The sequence below is a fragment of the Zasmidium cellare genome, assembly GCF_010093935.1.
Source record: "Zasmidium cellare ATCC 36951 unplaced genomic scaffold M409scaffold_2, whole genome shotgun sequence".
NCBI classification, from domain to species: Eukaryota; Fungi; Ascomycota; class Dothideomycetes; order Mycosphaerellales; family Mycosphaerellaceae; genus Zasmidium; species Zasmidium cellare.
Window position 1 is genome coordinate 1,526,321 of NW_022986946.1, and position 19,362 is coordinate 1,545,682.

The 19,362-nt window shown below is 55.2% G+C and overlaps 9 protein-coding genes across 9 annotated transcripts; 5 read left to right on the forward strand and 4 right to left on the reverse strand.

Annotated features, from left to right (window-relative positions):
- Positions 1-168: 168 nt before the first annotated feature.
- M409DRAFT_17168 (uncharacterized protein) lies at positions 169-1,484 on the forward strand (the record flags this gene model as incomplete). The annotated part of the gene is made up of 2 exons (XM_033803939.1): positions 169-1,291; positions 1,348-1,484. The coding sequence occupies 2 exons, from the start codon at positions 169-171 to the stop codon at positions 1,482-1,484; spliced, it is 1,260 nt and encodes a 419-aa protein (XP_033674111.1).
- A 164-nt stretch (positions 1,485-1,648) lies between these two features.
- Positions 1,649-3,277, reverse strand: M409DRAFT_49698 (uncharacterized protein; the record flags this gene model as incomplete). The annotated part of the gene is made up of 1 exon (XM_033811315.1): positions 1,649-3,277. One exon carries the CDS (start codon positions 3,275-3,277, stop codon positions 1,649-1,651), a length of 1,629 nt encoding a protein of 542 aa, XP_033674112.1.
- A 1,092-nt stretch (positions 3,278-4,369) lies between these two features.
- On the forward strand, positions 4,370-6,189 carry M409DRAFT_49699 (uncharacterized protein; the record flags this gene model as incomplete). Its single annotated transcript, XM_033811316.1, has 2 exons — positions 4,370-5,407; positions 5,803-6,189. The coding sequence occupies 2 exons, from the start codon at positions 4,370-4,372 to the stop codon at positions 6,187-6,189; spliced, it is 1,425 nt and encodes a 474-aa protein (XP_033674113.1).
- A 169-nt stretch (positions 6,190-6,358) lies between these two features.
- M409DRAFT_17171 (uncharacterized protein) lies at positions 6,359-7,109 on the reverse strand (the record flags this gene model as incomplete). The annotated part of the gene is made up of 3 exons (XM_033803940.1): positions 6,359-6,715; positions 6,769-7,021; positions 7,102-7,109. The coding sequence occupies 3 exons, from the start codon at positions 7,107-7,109 to the stop codon at positions 6,359-6,361; spliced, it is 618 nt and encodes a 205-aa protein (XP_033674114.1).
- Positions 7,110-8,119: 1,010 nt separating this feature from the next.
- On the forward strand, positions 8,120-9,592 carry M409DRAFT_49701 (uncharacterized protein; the record flags this gene model as incomplete). The annotated part of the gene is made up of 1 exon (XM_033811317.1): positions 8,120-9,592. The coding sequence occupies one exon, from the start codon at positions 8,120-8,122 to the stop codon at positions 9,590-9,592; it is 1,473 nt and encodes a 490-aa protein (XP_033674115.1).
- Positions 9,593-10,039: 447 nt separating this feature from the next.
- On the reverse strand, positions 10,040-11,491 carry M409DRAFT_17173 (uncharacterized protein; the record flags this gene model as incomplete). Its single annotated transcript, XM_033803941.1, has 1 exon — positions 10,040-11,491. The coding sequence occupies one exon, from the start codon at positions 11,489-11,491 to the stop codon at positions 10,040-10,042; it is 1,452 nt and encodes a 483-aa protein (XP_033674116.1).
- Positions 11,492-11,831: 340 nt separating this feature from the next.
- On the forward strand, positions 11,832-13,120 carry M409DRAFT_17174 (uncharacterized protein; the record flags this gene model as incomplete). Its single annotated transcript, XM_033803942.1, has 3 exons — positions 11,832-12,129; positions 12,181-12,866; positions 12,920-13,120. The coding sequence occupies 3 exons, from the start codon at positions 11,832-11,834 to the stop codon at positions 13,118-13,120; spliced, it is 1,185 nt and encodes a 394-aa protein (XP_033674117.1).
- Positions 13,121-14,591: 1,471 nt separating this feature from the next.
- On the forward strand, positions 14,592-15,988 carry M409DRAFT_49704 (uncharacterized protein; the record flags this gene model as incomplete). The annotated part of the gene is made up of 3 exons (XM_033811318.1): positions 14,592-15,636; positions 15,693-15,721; positions 15,785-15,988. 3 exons carry the CDS (start codon positions 14,592-14,594, stop codon positions 15,986-15,988), a joined length of 1,278 nt encoding a protein of 425 aa, XP_033674118.1.
- Positions 15,989-16,311: 323 nt separating this feature from the next.
- M409DRAFT_62799 (uncharacterized protein) lies at positions 16,312-18,711 on the reverse strand (the record flags this gene model as incomplete). Its single annotated transcript, XM_033815315.1, has 3 exons — positions 16,312-18,414; positions 18,468-18,504; positions 18,554-18,711. 3 exons carry the CDS (start codon positions 18,709-18,711, stop codon positions 16,312-16,314), a joined length of 2,298 nt encoding a protein of 765 aa, XP_033674119.1.
- Positions 18,712-19,362: the final 651 nt, after the last annotated feature.

A 19,362-nucleotide genomic window follows, 5' to 3' on the forward strand; every position in this document is an offset into this window, starting at 1 on the left:
ACCAAACCCATCGTCGCCACGGCTTCGCTGCAACTTCCCCTCCGTACGCGCCTACCCCTCATCCGCGAGCCAAAGAAACAGCTGCTGCCCCTGCGGCTCTGTAAACCCATTCGAGTCCAACACAGAAATTTGACTGCGATACCACCGCACACAAGCAAGTCGCCCAACATGACCGTCCCCGAGACCAATGGCCACGGCCCCATCGAGACCCCCCCTCGCGCTCCCTCGCCCGTCCACAAATTCGGCACGCTCGCAGTGCACGCCGGCTCGCCACACGATCCAGTGACCGGAGCAGTCATCGAGCCAATCTCCCTCAGCACGACATTCGCGCAGACGTCCGTGGGTGTCCCAGTCGGCGAGCACGAATACACACGATCCTCGAACCCGAACCGCTGGAACTTTGAGCGATCGATCGCAGCGCTGGAAAAGGCAAAATATGCTCTGGCATTTGCGTCTGGATCCACAACTACCGCTATCATTCTGCAGAGTCTGGCAGCTGGCAGCCATGTGGTTTCAGTCTCAGATGTGTACGGAGGCACGCACAGATACTTCACAAAGGTTGCGTCTGCACATGGCGTGCGAGTGACCTTCACACCGAGCATCGAACTCGACGTGGAAGAGTTGATCACATCCGAAACGAAGTTGATCTGGATCGAATCGCCCTCGAACCCTACTCTCTCCCTGGTAGACATCAGAGCAATCGCAGACATCGCACACAAGAGCGGGATCATGGTCGTAGTAGACAACACCTTCATGTCCCCATACATCCAAAACCCACTCGAGCACGGCGCCGACATCGTCGTGCACAGCGTGACCAAATACATCAACGGGCACTCGGACGTCCTCATGGGCGTCGCAGCCTTCAACTCCGACTCCCTCTTCGAGCGCCTGAAATTCCTGCAAAACGCCATCGGCGCCGTCCCCAGCCCCTTCGACTGCTGGCTCGCCCACCGAGGCGTCAAGACGCTCCATCTCCGAGCCCGGGAAGCCAGCAAGAACGCGCAGGTCATCGCGGAGGCACTGGAGGCGAGCCCGCACGTCATTGCGGTCAACTACCCCGGTCTGGATTCGCACAAGCAGAGGAAGATTGCGATCAAGCAACATCGCAATGGTATGGGTGGTGGAATGCTCTCGTTCCGGATAAAGGGAGGCAAGCCGGCGGCAGATCGCTTCTGTGAGGCGACGCAGATTTTTACGTTGGCGGAGTCGTTGGGTGGTGTGGAGAGTTTGGTCGAAGTGCCGGCTTCCATGACGCATATGGGTATTCCGAAGGAACAGCGCGAAGCAGCAGGTGAGCATTATAAACTCTTGATGAGAGAATATGTGCATGTACTGACCATTGAATAGGCGTCTTCGACGATCTCGTGCGAGTCTCTTGCGGTGTAGAGGACGCTGATGATCTCGTTGCGGACATCAGACAAGCGCTCGAGCAAGTTGTTGTCAGGGAGCAAAAGGTCTCCAACGGCGTAGCGAATGGCCACTGAGACACGAAAAAGAGCGAGGGAGACGATACACAATCGATAGAGGCCTCACCGGCCATGAATATTGCCTCAATGCTAGAATCTCCCTCTCATGGGGAGATCTTCTCATGTCTCATTCATGACTACCCATGCCTTGGGATCTACATGCACTTTTCTGTCATGCACGCTCAATCCTCTGGATCCACCAACCCAAACACCTGCTTCTTGACCCGCAGATCCTCCTCCAGACTCGCCAACTTCTGCATCTCACGCTGTCTCAGCAGCTGGTTCGTCATAGCCTGCACCTTCTGTCTCGCGCGCTCCACCTCACGCTCGAGATCAGCCACTTCCTCGAGTTGCTGGGCGCGCTCGGCGGCCTTGGCCGCGGCGTCTTCGTCCACGACGTCGGGGGAGTCTTCCTCGTCCTCATCTGACTCTTCTTCCTCGTCTGACGTGGGCTCTTGCGGGGTCATGCCGACTCCACCTGCGGGGGTGCCGATGGGTGTGAAGTCTTCTTGCATGGCGTTCTCAACGGCCGACATGGATGCGGCTTGGTCGGCGATGGGGGCGGGGGATTCGGTGACGAGTTCGCTCACGTCCATGTCGCCTTCTGCGTCGAACATGGCTTGGAGGTTGGCTTCGAGGTCGGGATCTTCTTCGCCCTCTGGGACTTCTTCTTCGTACTCTTGTCCGTCCGTCTCGACCGTTTCGATGGCTTCGCCTTCTGCGTCTTCGTCGTACTCGTCATATGCCTGCGCTTCCAATGCTTTCTCTTGTTCTGCGGGGGTGATAGTCGTGACAGTACCGCCGTCTTTCTCCCAGTCCTCGTCTGCCTTGAGCAGCTTCTCGACTTCCTCTTCCACGTTGGCGATTTCGTTGTAGTTCATTCTCTTTCGAAACCTCCGCTTGCGTACCCAGTGCATCGGAGGCGTGAGGCCATGAGCGTATTGGAAGTTATCCTTGTTGACCTCCTTCGGCAACGCATACGTCTTGGCCTCTTCCTCGCTGTTGCATCGTCCCAGCACGAGCAGCATCTGAGAAATGTCTGCCACCTTCCACCATCCCTTCTTGTCGAAACTCTTCATTGACTCGACGATGCACGGGATGTCCACCAGAGCCGCGGCGTACATTCGTCCTCGTATCTTGATGATCGCGCGGCGGTAGTTCTTCTCGATGAACTTGACTGATACCTCCGCATCGCCCTGACTCGGATGTGGACCAACTTGTCCCTTGGCTATAGCCTCTTTCAGATATTGAGCGTCTTCTCCGTCCTCCATGCGCAAGACCAGTCCCTGCTGGAGGGCTGGATCTTTCTCCGTGTCCGAATCTTCCGAATCATAGCCAACACCTTTTGGTCGCGGTGGCGCCTTACCACGCGCCCTCAGGTCGAGTATCTTTGGCACAGACGATTTCCTCTTCCCCAGCTGTATCTTTGGTTTGACAACGTCAACTGATCCTTGGGGCGCCGGTGGCTTGATGGAGAGCTTGCGACCCAGGCCAGTTCCGCTGGCGACGCGCTTAGCAGCTGGCGAGTTGTCTGCATCGGCAGCCCGCTTCTTGCTCTTAGCAGACCCATCCTGCTTGCGCTGATATGGCCGCTTCTTCTTATCCGATGGAGCTTCTGGCGCAGTGGGGAAAGCAGGCTGCCCGGACTGTTCGATAGGAGTTGGTGGTTGTGACACACTGAGCTTCAGTTTGACAGGCGCCGGCACAGAGCTTGATGCTGGCTGAGGAGAGCCAGCATTCTGGGCGGCGGGCGGCTGACCATCAGTCGAGGCCGCCGAGGGCGTCCTGTTGCCGAGCTTCAACTTGATCATGGTCGGGTGGATGTGCGGTGACAGTGAGTTGCGGTCGGCGAGGATGATGTGGGACGTGTGCGGCGGTATGTCGATGAGCGGTCACTGTGGCATGCATGCGCCATTCAACAATGCACGCGCCGGGTTGTGGAGGTGTTTGTGGCAGTGTCGTCCAGGTACAAGCGCATGAAGTGACGAGTGACGAGTGACGAGCGTGGACCGCCAAGCTCAAGAGGGCCCACTTTCCTCCAAGTAGCGGGCCGTGCCTTCAGCCCTAATCCTTCGTTTGCTAGCGCAATGTGAATGGCGCAAGGGCCGAGATGTCAAATTGTCAGCGCGACACCAACTCCGAGCCAGCAACAAGCGAGACACGCAGCCCGTTCATGCAGCGACCGGCTGTGCCGTCAACAACCATGATAACGATGTCGCATCATGTGCAACGGAGCAGCACGATGAGTGCTTTGCCGCTTCGGGGCCAACCTTGCGCAATGCCGCAGGGTTGCATCCACACTTGATGAGGCGGAGCAGCCGTGCACAGTCGCTAGCTTCTGTTTCTTCACCGTCCTCACAGGCCTGTGCTCCACCAAATCCTACGCTCTTCGCAGTCAAAGTAGCGGCGTGCGCTTCCACCTCCCTCCCTCCGCTCTCACCACGGCTCATCTAACTCTGCAGCTGGCCCTACGATGCCCGCCCATGGCCCGTGGATTACTCCACCACGTCGACGCCATCAGTAAGCTTTGGCCTGCCCTGACTGTGACGGGCATGTCACATCCGCTCTTCTACATGTCTCTCCGACTGTTTCGTGCCCGCAGCGTAGCACCCACGCTCTTGATGCTGTATTATTTCTCCCCCTGAGACCGCCCCTTCACCGAATCGCCCAGTCTCACCTGGCGGTCGCCCTATCTCACACAGACCACCATCTCTCTACCCCTCTCAGCTGAGCATCGCCTTCTTGCACCTGTCGTCTTGGCACATTGGGCAGCACGTTGTCGGAGAATATATCTCTTAGATCTGCGGCCCTTCCACTCAGGATCCAAATCCTCCAGAGCTAGTCGATCATCTTGGCGAGCATACAACACTCTCACCAACTAGTGCCACCAACACCCTGTCACAATGGGCTTCGATACCATGAGGTCGTTCCAACACCTGGGCTTGAACTCTTCGCCCCATAGCTTAGAGGCCGCCGACGATGGTTCCAGCAACGAAAGCCTCCGACGACAAGACTCTTTCATGTTCAATGAGAGCATAAGACAACGGCAAGTCAACAGCCGCCCCGCGACAAACATCTTCCATGTCCTAACAGTTCACAGAGGAGGTATTGCGGCTACACGAACACGAAACACTTCTGAAGCCGGTCGATCGATCATGCGCAACAAGAGACCTTCGTTACCTGTCACGGCACCTCCATCGTTTCAAGCTACCAAAGCAAAATGGTCACCACCAGCATCTCCCGCAACCACATCACCAACAGCATCACCTACCTCGTCACCCAGAACATCGTCAGCACAAATCAACACCACCAGCTCAATACCCTCACCTTCAAATCTCACCATGAGCGCCAAGGAGAAGCATGCCTTGGGCAATCAACTGTTCGATGCTGCTTGCTCTGGTGATCTGACTGGCATTCAACTGCTCCTGGCACAAGGCGCACCCATCAACTGCTCGGTTCTTGTTGGAGGCCTTTTCGAGTCGTTCAAGCCAGCAAAGGCGGGTCACATCTGCCCACTAGCAGGTGCTGCATCTTATGGCCAATACGATGCCGCCGAGCTACTCCTCGCGCACAACGCAGAGCTCAACCCAAACACAAGCCAGTCTGCCAGCAGTCCACTTCATCAAGCAATCAGAAACAACGACATGGAGCTAGTACGATTCTTCCTCGAGCGAGGCGCGGACGTGAACATCAACAACAGTTACAAAACGACACCGCTGATGTACGCCTGCAAATACGGCTCACCAGAGCTCGTTGCCCTCCTCTTGGAGTCCAAGCCAGACGTCAACAGCTTGTCCTTCATCAACGTTGCCGCGATCCACTGGTCGGTATGGCCCGGCAACACCGAAATCACGGAACTGCTCCTCAAGGCCAAGGCCAACCCGAACCACCCGATGGCAGATGGCAACACCCCGTTACATTGCGCAATCATGACCGGGTCAGTGAGCATGACGAAGACGCTTCTCAGACACGGGGCGGATCCACTACGGCGGAATGAAAATTACGAGACTCCCCTTCAGATGGCCGAGGGTCAGTCCAATTCAGAGGAGATTGTAGCATTGCTCAAGGCGGCCATTCCAACGAAGAGGTCCTGAGGAAAAGCAATTTGGAATTATCACATGTGTTGTATACTAGCGAGGAGTTCGGGAAGCGAAAAAGGGCAGCTTAGGCACCCGAGATTGGAAATTTTGAGATATCCCTATCAGATCTTGTGGAGAGAAGCGGTCTATAGACGGAAACTGTACGAATAGCAAGATACCACCACGTCCCAAACGACGACGCGAAACGAGAAGAATGAAAGAAGAGAAGAAAAAGTCACATCCTCATCTCACAACAGCTTGTCTTCAACTTTTACTCCCATCATTACTCGCGCCCGTACGAGACCGAGAAGAGACCAGGCATCGTCGCCCTCGGTGTCGCCGAAGAAACAGGCGGCGACTCCACATCTCTTCTCCACACGTGCTTGCAAGGGTGTATCCCTGCGAAGATCTGTCTGTTGAAAGGAAGCCGGACTTCTCGCCGCGCGCTCGGACGGTCTGGCGTGGGCTTAGGGTTGTCATGTGATGGGAGAATGAGAATGAGCAGGGCTGTGATAGAGCGCGCGGGTTCCGCGTGGACGGGTATTTCGTGGGTGAAGATGGTGAGGTTGATTCTTTTTCCTGTTGTGGTGATTTTTACAGTCTGCAAGAGAGGTTCTCTGGGGCTTCGGCGGTTTGCTGTCTGAGGGTATGAAGAGTATTAAGGACCAACAAACTTGGGAGTTACCTTTCTTCGGCACGATGGTCGGCCCTTCGAAATTCTGCCATTCGTCATATCGACAAGTCCTGTACATATCGTCTGATTTCTATGGCTCTTCCAGGTTGCTCATCATTCCTCGCCGGTGATATCCCTCTTCAAGCCTTCAACAATCCCTTCTCCTCCAAGTACTTCGTGATGATAGCCACCGCCTCCTCAACGCTCGTCTTCTCAGAGTGGATGTGGATCTCTGCGTTCTCTGGAGCCTCGTATGGAGCGCTGATACCGGTGAACTCCTTGATCTCGCCTGCTCTAGCCTTCTTGTACAGGCCCTTTGGATCTCTCTTCTCCGCTTCCTCCACTGGGATGTCGACGAAGACCTCGATGAATGGGAGAGGGGAGTCGGTGTTGGTGGTGTCGGCGTGCAGTTTTCGTGCAAGCTCGCGGTCGGCTTTGTAGGGGGAGATGAAGGAGGTGAGGGCGAGGGTGGTAGAGTCGGCGAAGAGCTTGGCGACCTGAAGCAGAGATAAGACAAAGTCCTTCACATGTAGTATGGATGTAGACCCACCTCAGCAATCCGACGAATGTTCTCCTCCCGGTCCTTAGGCGAGAAGCCCAAGTCCTTGTTCAACCCAAAGCGGACATTGTCACCGTCAAGACGATAAGTCTGCAGACCAAGGTGAAGCAAGTGCTGCTCCAGAGCCGTGGCAATGGTCGACTTGCCCGAGGCAGAGAGGCCAGTGAACCAGATGGTCGCACCCTTCTGCTTGCGGAGTTCGGTGCGCTCCTTGCGGGTGAGGCCCGCGTGCCAGGTGATGTTGCTGATCCTCGCCGTTAGACTTGTCACATGCTTCCGAGCCAATTTCTCGTATAGCCCCACGTGGGATTTGTCTTCACTCACGTTGCCATGATTGGTGCTGCTGATAGTTTGAGGAACCTTGGTGAAGTTCGACCGGCGCACTTTTTAGCAAATTACAAGAGCAGTCTTGAGCAGCAATGCGGTCAAGGTAAAAGCTAGGACGAAAAACAGAGCTCGATGGACCCTGAGAATGACGAATTCCGACTTGGTCGTACGAAGATAAGCTTTCACGTTCCTTGCATCCGCGAGGCGGGAGGATCCGCACTTGCATATGACGATCTGGTATTCTTTCACTTCACGTCCTGTACTTCCACCATCACATGAACAAGAGAATTATCATGCTCTTTATATCTCATGTCAAACGTAATAACAGATTACCACTATGCTGACAGTTTAGATGCGCCTCTGAAAGGTGAGCTCCAGCTGTTCCCACGTCCGTATTCGTCGACGGCCTGATCCATCTCCAGGTGACGTATTCCATCACTGTATGCTGACCATTTCGGAAGCCAGCGCTCTTTCGTCGCATCGACCAAATGTGAGGCTTTCAAGCCGCTGACCTGAAAGACTAGCAGCATGCCAAGTTGAGCCGCCTTGGCTCGCAAGCAAGATCTAGTGGAAAGTGCGAATCGGCTAACTTGACACTTCCAACTTCGTGTCAACCTCAAGAAGATATTGCAAAGAGGCTAACAAATTCCGTCCAGACACAGCGCTGTCGGAAAGTTGAGTTACTATGAGTAGGACATAAGAACGTCATGATCGAAGACACAAGCCATTCGCGCACCTACCCAGTGAGCAAGTTCACCTGAAGAAGTGAAACTGTGAAAAATGTAGGTGGCGGGGGGCAGCTGCAGGACTTCTATTATCTTTCATTCTATTGGCTTGCGCCAAGAGCCCCCCTAGAATCACATGTGCCTTCACGTTCAAGTCGCTCGCACTCTGCGACACTCATGCACCGCACGACATCACGCTCTCTGCGCACTCGCTTCACATTTACCCTTCACATTCACACGTCGCATCTCCTTATCACAAGCATCGCAACATCACGGCATTCGCACAAGCTATGAATCAGCCGCCGCCGCCCAACGCGCTGCGCGAGGCCATCGAGTCTGGATTTGGCAGGGTCGAGCGCAAGGTGGTTTACCCAGAACGTCGCCCATCGACGGTCGTGGACAGCAACGGCTGCATCATACAGCGAGGCTTCTTGATTCCTAACAGGATGTCACACTCTCACTCCCAGACGGCACGACCGTCGGTGTCAACCTACAAACCAATCATGGGCTTTCCGCGCCCAACCGGAGCTCTCTTCGACTCATGGGAATTGAGGCATATCAGAGAGCACCATCCTAGCTCGCTTTGCCGTCCCACCAAGAGTTCGGGCGAGCTCGAACGCGTCACCAATCGTGACAAGAAGCCTGGGCTGGGCGAGAGGCGGCGAACATGGCAAGGCGGTGCAGCATGCAGCACATGGACGGCAGATGAACTTGCTGGAGTCACTTGCAAGCCATCTCAAACTAACCTCAACCGCAAGCCACCATCAGAAATCCTCCACCTAGACCAGACTCGGCACATGCGTCGCGCGCACACAGTGCAGGGCAATCTTCACGCGCATGGCGATCAGCAGCCGAGAAAGGACAGCACAATGCGACAAGTTCAAGCCCACGAGGGCAAGAAGAGTATGACTCCTGCGAAAGAGGACATCAAGCTCGTTTTGGTAGCCGATGTTGAAGATGCGATCGCGTCCGACAGCGAAGACGACGAGGTCTCAAGCGATGCTAGCTCCAAATTCCGTCAACTGGCTCAGCAGAAGCGTTTGAGCTACGCCGAGCGTAGATCCAGGCAGGATGAACGAGCCGCAGAAGAATCCGACCGTTGCGTGGCGGCGTACGACGCCAAACAAGAACAGGAAGTCCTCCAGCCCATAAAGCTTAGGACATCCGACCATCATGAGAGCGCCATCGAGTCTGATAGCGAAGATGAAGACGACGGCATCGCCAATGCATTGAAGACAGCAACACTGCTCCGCGCCCGCAATCAAATTGCCACGTCACAAGGAGCCGCTGAACGTGGACTCGGAACAGACGACGTCGAAGGATCACACAAGGGAGGCGAACATCGAGCATCGCTCAGCGTGAAGATCGCATCAGATCCATCAAACAACCTCACCGTCCCAAACACCAAGAACAAAGGCGACGTGACACCTAGGGAGGTCAAGTCGTTCGATGTTGGTGCACCTCTACCATGCCGCAAGTTACGCCCATCAGCAAGCCGACCGAAGCCCAACAAGGGTGTCCTGAAGAAGAGCGGGTCATACTCGAGTTCATCATCCTCAAGCGAGGGCTCCTCGAAGCACGTGAAGACGGTTAAGCGCCCGGACTTCGCCGACAAATGTAGAGACGCCTTCATACCGGCTTTCACGGCACTGACCCATATTCAGACGTACTGGCAGGCGCCACGCACGCAGCAGCAGCAGCCGAGCAAGCAGAAGCAGAGCCGAGAGCCGTCGCAGCAGAGCGAGCGCAAGCAGAGCCAGTAGAGAGAACAAGATCACTAGCCGCACCGGGAATACTGTCCGCACCAAGCAAGAAAGCGGCAGTGGCGTTGAAAGATATCTTTCGCCGAGCAAGCAGAGTAAGTGCGCAGAGACCACCTATGAGCTCTTCACATCTAACACATTGACAGGAATGAAAGAGTTGATTCGGCAAAGAGACGGCTGGATACGCAAGCAAAGACAGAAAATATGAACCCTCGAAGCAGGAGTTCCATCGAATGATGATTTTGACGACTTTACTGGACGACTATATGAAGAGTCGTCCGCTCCATTACAGGAGCTTTAATAACAATGTTGAATGCGGGCTGGAGATGCACTGGGGCTAAGCTCTCCAGCAATGTCCCTTCGAAGAACAGGGATGAACCATGGGTCTGGGTAATGATGAAGAGGTCTGGGTAGTCAGAAGCCCACATCACGCACTGCGACTTGCAATTACGCAGGCTTGAAATATTTCGACGGAACAAACGGCATGCGTGTAACCACTGCATTCCTCTTCTTCCCTCTCACGACCACTTGTACTTCCGTCCCAGACTTGTGCATGCCGTCTTTGATGTAGCCCATGGCGATATTTTTCTTCATGGTCGGGCTCGGGCAGCCAGATGTGATCTTTCCGATGACGTTGCCGTCTGTGTCCACGATCTCGGCGCCTTCACGTGCTGGTGCGCCTTCCACTGTGAGTCCCACCCTACGCCGTGAGACGCCAGCTCCGCCTTTCGAGACGGGCGTGAGTTGGGGAATGATGGTCTCAGCGCCGTTGAAGTTGGCACGTTCACCTGCACGGCGGTCCTTGGGGATGATCCAGGCTAGAGCTCCTTCTACGGGTGTTGTGGTGTCGTCGAGGTCGTGGCCGTAGAGACACATGCCTGCTTCGAGACGGAGACTGTCGCGGGCGCCAAGGCCTGCGAAGCGCAGCTTCTCCGGAGTGGCGGTTTCGAGGAGGTGTTTGGTGACCTCCACAGTCTGCGAAGGGTGGATTGAGAGCTCGAAGCCGTCCTCGCCAGTATATCCTGCTCGGCTGGCGACGATGGGGAGGCTTTCGCCCATTGGTAGAGATAATGTGATGTACTTCATGCTGCCGAAGTACCACTTGTTCACGTCGACTTTGCAGGTATCGGCCAGGGCGGATTGAAGGATCTCAGCGGCAAGAGGGCCTTGGAGGGCGATCAATCCGTATGGCCTCCCATCGTGTTCCAGGTGGCGGAGTTGAGCTACAGGGTTCGTAGTGTTGTCCCAGTTCTCGATGGCGGATGACAGGAATTTGTAGTCCTTTTCTCTGCAGCCGGCGTTGGCCACGAGATAGAAGAGATGCTTAGGACCTTCTTCCAGGCGGGTGATGATGCAGTCGTCGACGATGCCGCCTGTTTGCGGGTGCAAAAGGGCAGATAAGGAGGACGTTCCTGGCTTCATGTCCTTCAAGCCAGCTGGGGTGATGGATTCCAGGAAAGCCTCAGCTCCTGGTCCTTCGACGTGATACTGAACCATGTGGCCAACGTCGAATAGAGAGGCCTTCTCTCGAGTCCAGTGGTGGCTCTCGCCGACGGAAAGATCGGAGTACTGCACAGGCATTGAGTAGCCACCGAATGGTACCATCTTTGCGCCATGTTGCAGGTGAAGGTCATATAATGCCGTTCGGCCTGGGTTCTCTTCAGTGAAGAATTGTGGCGCTGGAGAGGCATTGGAGCTCTGTGCTCGCCGTTGCTGGGCGTAAGATGTGTTGAAAAAGGTCTTCGATTTGACTTCTGATTGCGGGTGTCGTAGTGCCTTGGTGGACAAGGTCCTGGAGACGGCTGCTGGTGCTGATAGCAGACGACTTGACTTGGGCACTTTCACAGCTGTCGTCCGTAGGGAGAGCGCTGCCCGTGGGAGGGCTCGTGAAGCCGACATGTTGGAGGCTGGGAGATGCTATCGTACTCTCATGCAATGTGAAGAGCGTGTGGAAAGTGTCAAGGGAAGTGAGTTTGACTCTTCGATCAGTCCATACAGCTAGCAATCCGCCGGTGTCATTCCTTGTCGAGAGTGAGTCGGTGACCGGGAGAGTTGATCCAGGTAAAGTCCCATCGCCAATGCCGCAGCTGGCCATCCCGCCCCACATTTTCTGGAAAGCTTGGACTTTGACGTATCCCAGCTCAGTCTGGAGTCCATCACCAAACAAAGGAAGGCCACGACATCGACATTCACCATTCTCAAATACCCCTCCTGCCGGCGTTAGAGCTCCAGACGCACGATGCCGACCCAGAACTTCTTCCTCGTGTCGCTACCGACCTCGATATCACCCTCTGGCGACCGGGACGAAGCTCTTACCGCACTGCGATCTGGCGTGAATCCGGATCAAGGCACAACATATCCCTTTGCTATACCCGAGTTCAAGATTAGCACGCTTGATGCACTGGTACAACAAGCAGATGACCTGGCAAAGCTCGACCAAGGCTGCAGGAGCGTTGTGGACAAGGTGGCAGATTCACTGAAGACGCTGCTTGAGGGCGATGAAGAGAAGATACAGGAGCAGAAGGTGGTCAATGACAGTATGTAAGATGTGTCTGTCTTGAGTTTGGCATACTGAAGTGAAGCTTTAGAACCCGTCGAGAACTACCTTCAATCCTTCCAGTGGAACAAAGTCAAGTACCGCGCAGACAAGCCCATCGCTGAGCTCGTCGACACACTTCAAAAGGAAGTCGCGTCAGTGGACAACGATGTCAAAGCCAAATTCAACCAATACAACACCACGAAGAACAATCTCGCCTCCCTACAACGAAGTCACACCGGAAACCTCTCGCAGAAGTCATTGACCGCCGTCGTGAACCCAGACACTATTCTCAAGCCCGAAGACTCCGAATACCTACAACAGCATCTGATCGCAGTACCAAACCAGCTTGTCAAGGACTTCCTTAAGACATACGAATCATTAACGGAAATGGTCGTCCCCAGATCTGCCCAACTTCTTGCGAAAGACGATGAATTCCAACTGTGGGCAGTGACGACGTTCAAGAAAGTCAGCCAAGAGTTTGTACATAAGTGCAGAGAACATCGATGGGTGCCAAGAGATCTGAAGTTCACGGAGGGAGGACGGGAAGCAGAGGAGCAAGAACTCCGCAAGCTTGAGAAGGAAGAGAAGAGAGTCTGGGGTGAGGCGCTGAGGTTAGGACGTACAGGCTACAGCGATGCTGTCATGGGATGGATACATGTGCTCACACTTCGGGTCTTCGTGGAGACTGTTCTGAGATACGGGCTTCCGTTGGCCTACGTCTGTGGATTGATCAAGGTTTGTACACCGAGAGTGATCGCAAGTCGACTTCGAGCTAATCATGACTACAGACCGACTCGAAACGCGCAAAGAAGGCCAAGTCATCACTTGACTCCCGATTCTCAGATCTAGGCGGCAACGCCATGAGCAAGGACAAGAAAGGGAAGCCTAAGCAAGATGACTCCAACATGCAACAAGAAATGGCCAGTGCCGGCTTCGGTGGCGACCAGGGCTTCGAGCCATACGTGTTTTACGAGTTCGAAATCATATAGATGGAGATACGGACATGGGTCATGGGCCGGTTGGACTCTTGTACAATGAATCAGAGCTGTTTGACAGGCGAGAAAGCGTGTACTTTCTGTATACTCATAGCGCATGGAAGAGAGAAAGACGCCTTACTGCAACTCGATGTCAGTCTTCGTGTTGACAGGCGCTCCGGCAGTCAGTCGAGTCATGTTGGTTGGTTCGGGTGAGTCGCGCACGTGGCGAAGGATCATCCCACGAGACACTGCCACTTCACCTCCTCCTCCTTCTTCTCCTTCTCAGGCAGCCTGGCACACCAAGATGACTCCTCTACTTGCACTTATGTCACAGCCCACGAGATCGGCACGACGAGATCATCGACATTCCAGCACCCACCATCGGACATGAGCTACTCGAACCAATGCCCAAGACGGGACAGGCCTGTGAACATTCATCTCCACATCGCTGCCCCGGCCAGCTTCCCTCTCAGCCGCACGCAGAGCTCTAGACGTGAGGGCTGGGTGGGCTGATCGAAAGTCTCGCCACGCAATAATCTGTCCTCGTCGGTACCTGTACGCCTGCGCATGTCTCAAAGATTTCCCCAAAGATAACACCGGCCAAAGAAGGTGTGCATACGAAACACAACATAACACACGTACAAAGATAGCAGCAGTGGATGTTGGAAGTCTCATGCTGGCACGCAATTGGCTCGCTTGTGCTCGGGCGCCCTAAAGTGCTTGTGCTGCCGGTCCCAAACACGGTAAGACTCAGCTGAAGAAGAAGAATCCTTCAACCACCACTCTCTCGGGGCTACGGCTAGACGCTCCATGCAAGTACACCGCCGCCGAACATCGCCAGCGACAAGCAGGCGGCGCATTGTATCAGCCGGCGTGTCACTGACGCACAATGAACGACGACGGCAACGATTGTCGCGGATAGCCGCTGCTGCGCCGTGCAGGTGCGGTGGCTCTCCCGCATGATGTGCGCGAGCAGGGTGGCCGTTCGCGTGCCAGGCCGAGCTCTTGGTAGCTACTAAGAGTGATAAAAGACGCTACCTACACCGGTGAGGGTGTTGGAGGATCACGATAGCATCGCGTCACCCGACACCAGCACCGCGCTTGTTTGCTCTTCCTCCACTCCACTACTGTCTGCCACACCCGTCGCCTATACCTTACCATCTCGGCCCCCACTCCAGCTGAACGGCAAGACCAGGAAGGACAGACTAGAGTCCCGACGAGGCCTGTTGGTACCGCACCGCGCTGATTAACTTCCCTTCCCTTGGGCGAGCTCACCTGTTCCTGTTCCTCTTCTCCCTACTTCCAACCCTACGGAACACACATCAGTGGCACTCTCTCGTAATCCGTCAGGCTTCCCATCTGCCTCGAACTGCGTGGCTCTGCTCTGACAAACCGCCTCTATCTCCGTCTATCTCCTACTTTTCTTCTTGCAATCCGCATCGCTTGAAAGAAGCAAGATCAAAAGCAAAGGCAAAACACAACCATGAACATCAACGGCTACTACGGCGACGACGCCTGGGACTATGGCCACAAGCGTCGCCCCTCACCCCACCATGGATACAGCGACTACCCAAACGGCTTCCTTGCGCCTGGCATGGGCGGGGGACTTCACCGAAGCAGATCGCAGGGCCACGGACCTGCGCCCACGATCAACGTCTACAACCGCAACTTCCAAGACCAAGAGGGATCTCCCATGCCTCCATACGTGCCATACCCCGCTTCCCCACCATCCCACCGCGCCTCATCACGCTCGTCCAGCCACAGCCGTGGTCGCAGTCGATTCGGCGAGAGACTAGGCGATGAGATCCTCGAGCGCGAGATTGCTGATATGGTGTTGGAGAACCGCTTGCGATCGCGGTCGAGAGGTCGTTCAGATGCTTCTGCTTTCGATCGGCCGCCTTCTGGACTCGCTCAATGGCAGCTGGCGCAGAGGGAGGCTGAGCTGAGGGAGCTGTCGCGGGAACGGCAACGTAAGCTTGACGAAGATCGCATCAAAGCCCAGGCTAGATTGGACGCTTTGGACAACGAGCGGAAGATGCGTGATGCGCAGGACAAGAAAGAAGCGGACGAGAAGCGATGGAGGGACGAGTATGAGCGAAAGCAGCGCGAAGCCAAGGACAAGGCCAAAGCAGACGAGCAAGCTTTGAAAGACAGGTTGGAGCGTGAAGCCAAGGAGAAAGAGGGCAGAGACGCGGCAGCATACAAGGCGTTCAAGCAGAAGGAGCAGGATGAGAAGGACGCCAAGGAGCGCAAGTACAATGAATTCCTGCGGGAGCAAAAGGAGCGGGAGGAGAAGAAGAAGCGCGAGGAGAAGGAGGCCGAAGAGAAATTCCAAACTGAGATGCGCAGGCGTCTGCAGAGTCTTGGGTACACCGAAGCGACGATCGACATGATGGTGGACGAGGAGAAGGCGAAGAAGTTCAAGAAGACTGTTCAGACCACGGACACGCTCGATGTCTGGCGGCCACCGCGTGCGCCCATCTATCCCAAGATTCGGCGCGAGTTTATTGAGATTGATACGTTGAAGTGTGCGTATCCATCACGATCACACTTACTTCAGACGAAATGCTAATATTGTCAACAGACTACGACCTGCCATGGAAATACGACAGCGTAAGTCCATCAACCATCAATCCTCCACCTGTACACTACAGACTGACTGAACCTGTACAACAGAGCGACCCCGACTACATCATCATCATGCGCGACATGGACAAGCGAGAAACTGACTACCTATTCGAGCATACGTCACGCCTGCGATCCGGCAAGCTGCTGATCGAACCGGCCAAGAAGCAGGACAAGCAATTCGCACTGTACCGCAGGAGGTCGAAGAGTCGATCTGGGCGGCCGGTCGAGGTTGGGATTTTGCGGAGAGGATGATGAGGTTCGGGAGTGGGATACGTTCTCAAGCGGCATGGATGAAATGCTTCTTTTGAGTTTTGGTTTGGTTTGGGGATGTGGTGAATTTTGGGTTGGAGATTTGCGATTATTGATGTTTTGGGGTTGCGTGAATGAGATATACCACTTCGTGAACGGGCACTGGAGGCCACCAGCGACATCATAGGCAAGAGGCGCTGTCGGCTATTTTGAAGAGCATTTGTTATCTGCTTTTTGCGCGCACGAACTCCTTACGAAACAATCCCTCTCCTCAGCAGACAGCATAGCGTACAGGAATCCCTATTTGATTTACGACCTCAACCCCCTTACCCTTGACCATGCTTCAACCCATCAAGATACCCCACCAACCTCTTCTTGATAACAACACCCACCAACTTTCCGGACCCTTCCTCCGTCACCATCAAATACCTCACGCCCAGTTTTCCGAACATCTCAACAACGTACTCCATCGGCGCCGTGGCAATCACCGCCAGCGGCGTCCGATCGACGAAGTGCGAGAGATCGAACTCACCATCCTCCTCTGCGTGTCCCAGCAGTCGAACCTCAGCGTCTTCTTCGAAGATACGACCCAGTTCGTTCAGGCCGAATTCGAGTTCACTCTCGGCGAGGTAGCCCTGCAGCATACCGTTATTCTGCACAAGGACAAGACCAGCATCCATGAGACCTCGAGCTTTGAGCTGATCCAATTTCTCCTCGAGCAGCTTCCGCGGGACCTTATTATTCACCGGCACATGAACCGTGATCTCCTCCATCGTCTGCCTCGGCGGGATAAGATCCGCCGCGAGCGCATTCTCCCTCTGCACCAGCCCGATACTATGATCCAGATCCAAGAACAGATGCCCCAGAACCGCCTGCGCGAGATCGTACACGCCGTCCTTGCCCAGCGCGTCCGCGACCCATTTCGCCACGAGGATGGCGATCATGTGCGGGAGGATGTATTCGATCTCGCCGGTGACTTCGAACATTATCACGCAGAGGGAGATGGTCATGCGCGAGACGCCGGCGAGGAAGGCGGCGGCGCCGACCATTGCGAAGATGCCTGGGGAGATGGAGGGGATCGCTTGGCCGACGAGGCGGCCGAAGGAGGCGCCTGCGTCGAGGGAGGGGATGATGACGCCCGAGGGGACTTTGATGCCGAAGGTGATGATTGTGAGGATGAGTTTGGTGAGGGTACCGTAGATCAGGTAGCCGTAGTAGCTGCCTCGGTCGCGGAGGGTTTCTTGTTGGCAGACCCATGTGTCGAGGGAGGCGTCGCGGCGACAGTCGACGAGGAGGTTCTTGATGATGATGTCGCCGGGCTCTCGGGTGAGGGGGTTGGGGTATTGGAGGAGGACTGTTACTAGGACGACGAGGAAGACTTCGAAGACGGGGTTGTCCTTGATGATGGAGAAGGAGCGGAACCATTTCGACCAGATGAAGTTGAGGCGGCAGAAGAGACCGCCGAAGATGCCGCCTGCGACGCCTAGTAGCACGAAGACTAGGTAATGGATTGGGTTGTATGAGGTTCCGTAATTCGTTTCGAAAAGGACCAATTTGCCCGTGCCGTTCGGATTCAGCGCCTTCAATACCATCGCCGCGAAGAGAGAGCACAGGAATGCTCGCCATAGGACCTTTCTGGGGAAATAGGTCGATATCTCCTCGTAGGAGAAGAGCACGCCACCGATGGGTGCTCCAAATGCAACACTCAATCCAGCAGCGCACGCAGCTGAAAGTACCTCTCTCATCTTGCGGCTATTCTCGCGGTATTTGGGGAAATGCCGGGCGACAAGATATCCCACACAGGTTGAGATATGCACGAACGGCCCTTCCTTCCCCAAAGTCATTCCCGTCGCCACGGCGAAGACTGCTCCGACCGCTTTGACCACGAGGACTTTCAAATCCAGGAAGTTGGGAATGACGAAGCCAGAGAGGATGGTCTTGATCTCAGGGATCCCGCTCCCCGCGGCCATATACATACTCTTCCCCTTCACCGCAGGCTGTCCATACATATCCTTATCGCCCGTCCCCGGAGCCGTCGCCGGCAACGATCGTTTCGTAAGCATCGTGACGCCCCCAGCAACGAGTCCAAACGCCAGCGCAAAGCCAAGATATATCATGAACGCCGGACCAAAGTCCTTCGACCACACCTTGAACTCGGTACACTCGCTACCACTCTGCTGGCCTGTGAAAAGGGGCGTCTTGTCCTCGCAGCATGCTTCTCGCGTCATGAAGGGATTGCGTGTGCAGTAGCCGAGTTTCCAGTCGCTTACGGTGGCTTCTGCGATGTCGACTAGGAAGGCTACGCAGGCGGTTAAGGTTCCTATCAGGGCTGCGGCGATCCAGCCTGAGGCTTGGTCGAAGAGGTTGGTGAGTTTGTGGCGGAGGCCTTTGCGTTCGTTGACGGAGCGGAGGCGGTATGAGTCTTTGACCTGTTGGCGATTAGCCAGGTGAAGTCTGTCGAGATGTGGCTCCCGCTGCTTGCCAGATCATGGAGCCAGTCGATGGTGGTATAATCATTGCTTGGATATCATCAACGATAATTCACGTTCACGAAATGAACCATCTTACTACGCCAATCGCTCGCCTACTGAAGCATCAGCGAGCTTCTGCTCCTCCTCTGTTACATGGCTCTGAACAATCGAGCTGGCATCTTCTTCACGCTGGATCTTGCTCAGCCCTCGATCTCGGGGTACGTCGAGCAACGGCGTTCGCTCGTGCTCTTCCATGTCGTCTCCCGCCTCCAGCAGATGTCGAGCTTTGTCAAAACAAGGCCAGAGGACGGATGAAGACAGAATGGCCAGCTGGGACATCAGACGCAAAGTACATGACGTCCATGTTGCTTTACTTTTCAGCGCAGCTCAGGCTCCTGTGCGATAAGAGACGCCTCTTCAGAAGGTCTGACTGGCTGATAAGGATCGCTGGCAGCCACAAGTCTCGATGAACGCCTGGTTCTCCATGGCGTTGTCGATGTCGAGCACGTGAAAGGCGGTCAGCGTGGGCCATATCAAAACCTCCACAGTTCACGATGAAGCCTTCCCCCACGACCTCGCTGTCCTCACGAATTTCCTGTCACGCGACCAAGTGAGGTGTTTGTTGCTAGGCCGCGGCCGGTCGAAAACCGAAGGACGGACTAAACGCCACCAAGGCAGGGTCCACGCTCTGGATGTCCTGGCAGAGAAGTCGTGGCCCAGCATCAAACAACTCGTCCTGCTCTCTGTGTCTCGCTGTGTTGGAAAAAGAACGACAATGTCACCCGACCTGCTCAACAAGCTCAGTCCTGGCTGGGTACGCAATGGTCTTACGTTGTTCGATACTCGTCACAGCAAGAAAAGGGCCCTGTTACGACACTAGTTTCATCTGATGAAACCGCTGGCGCC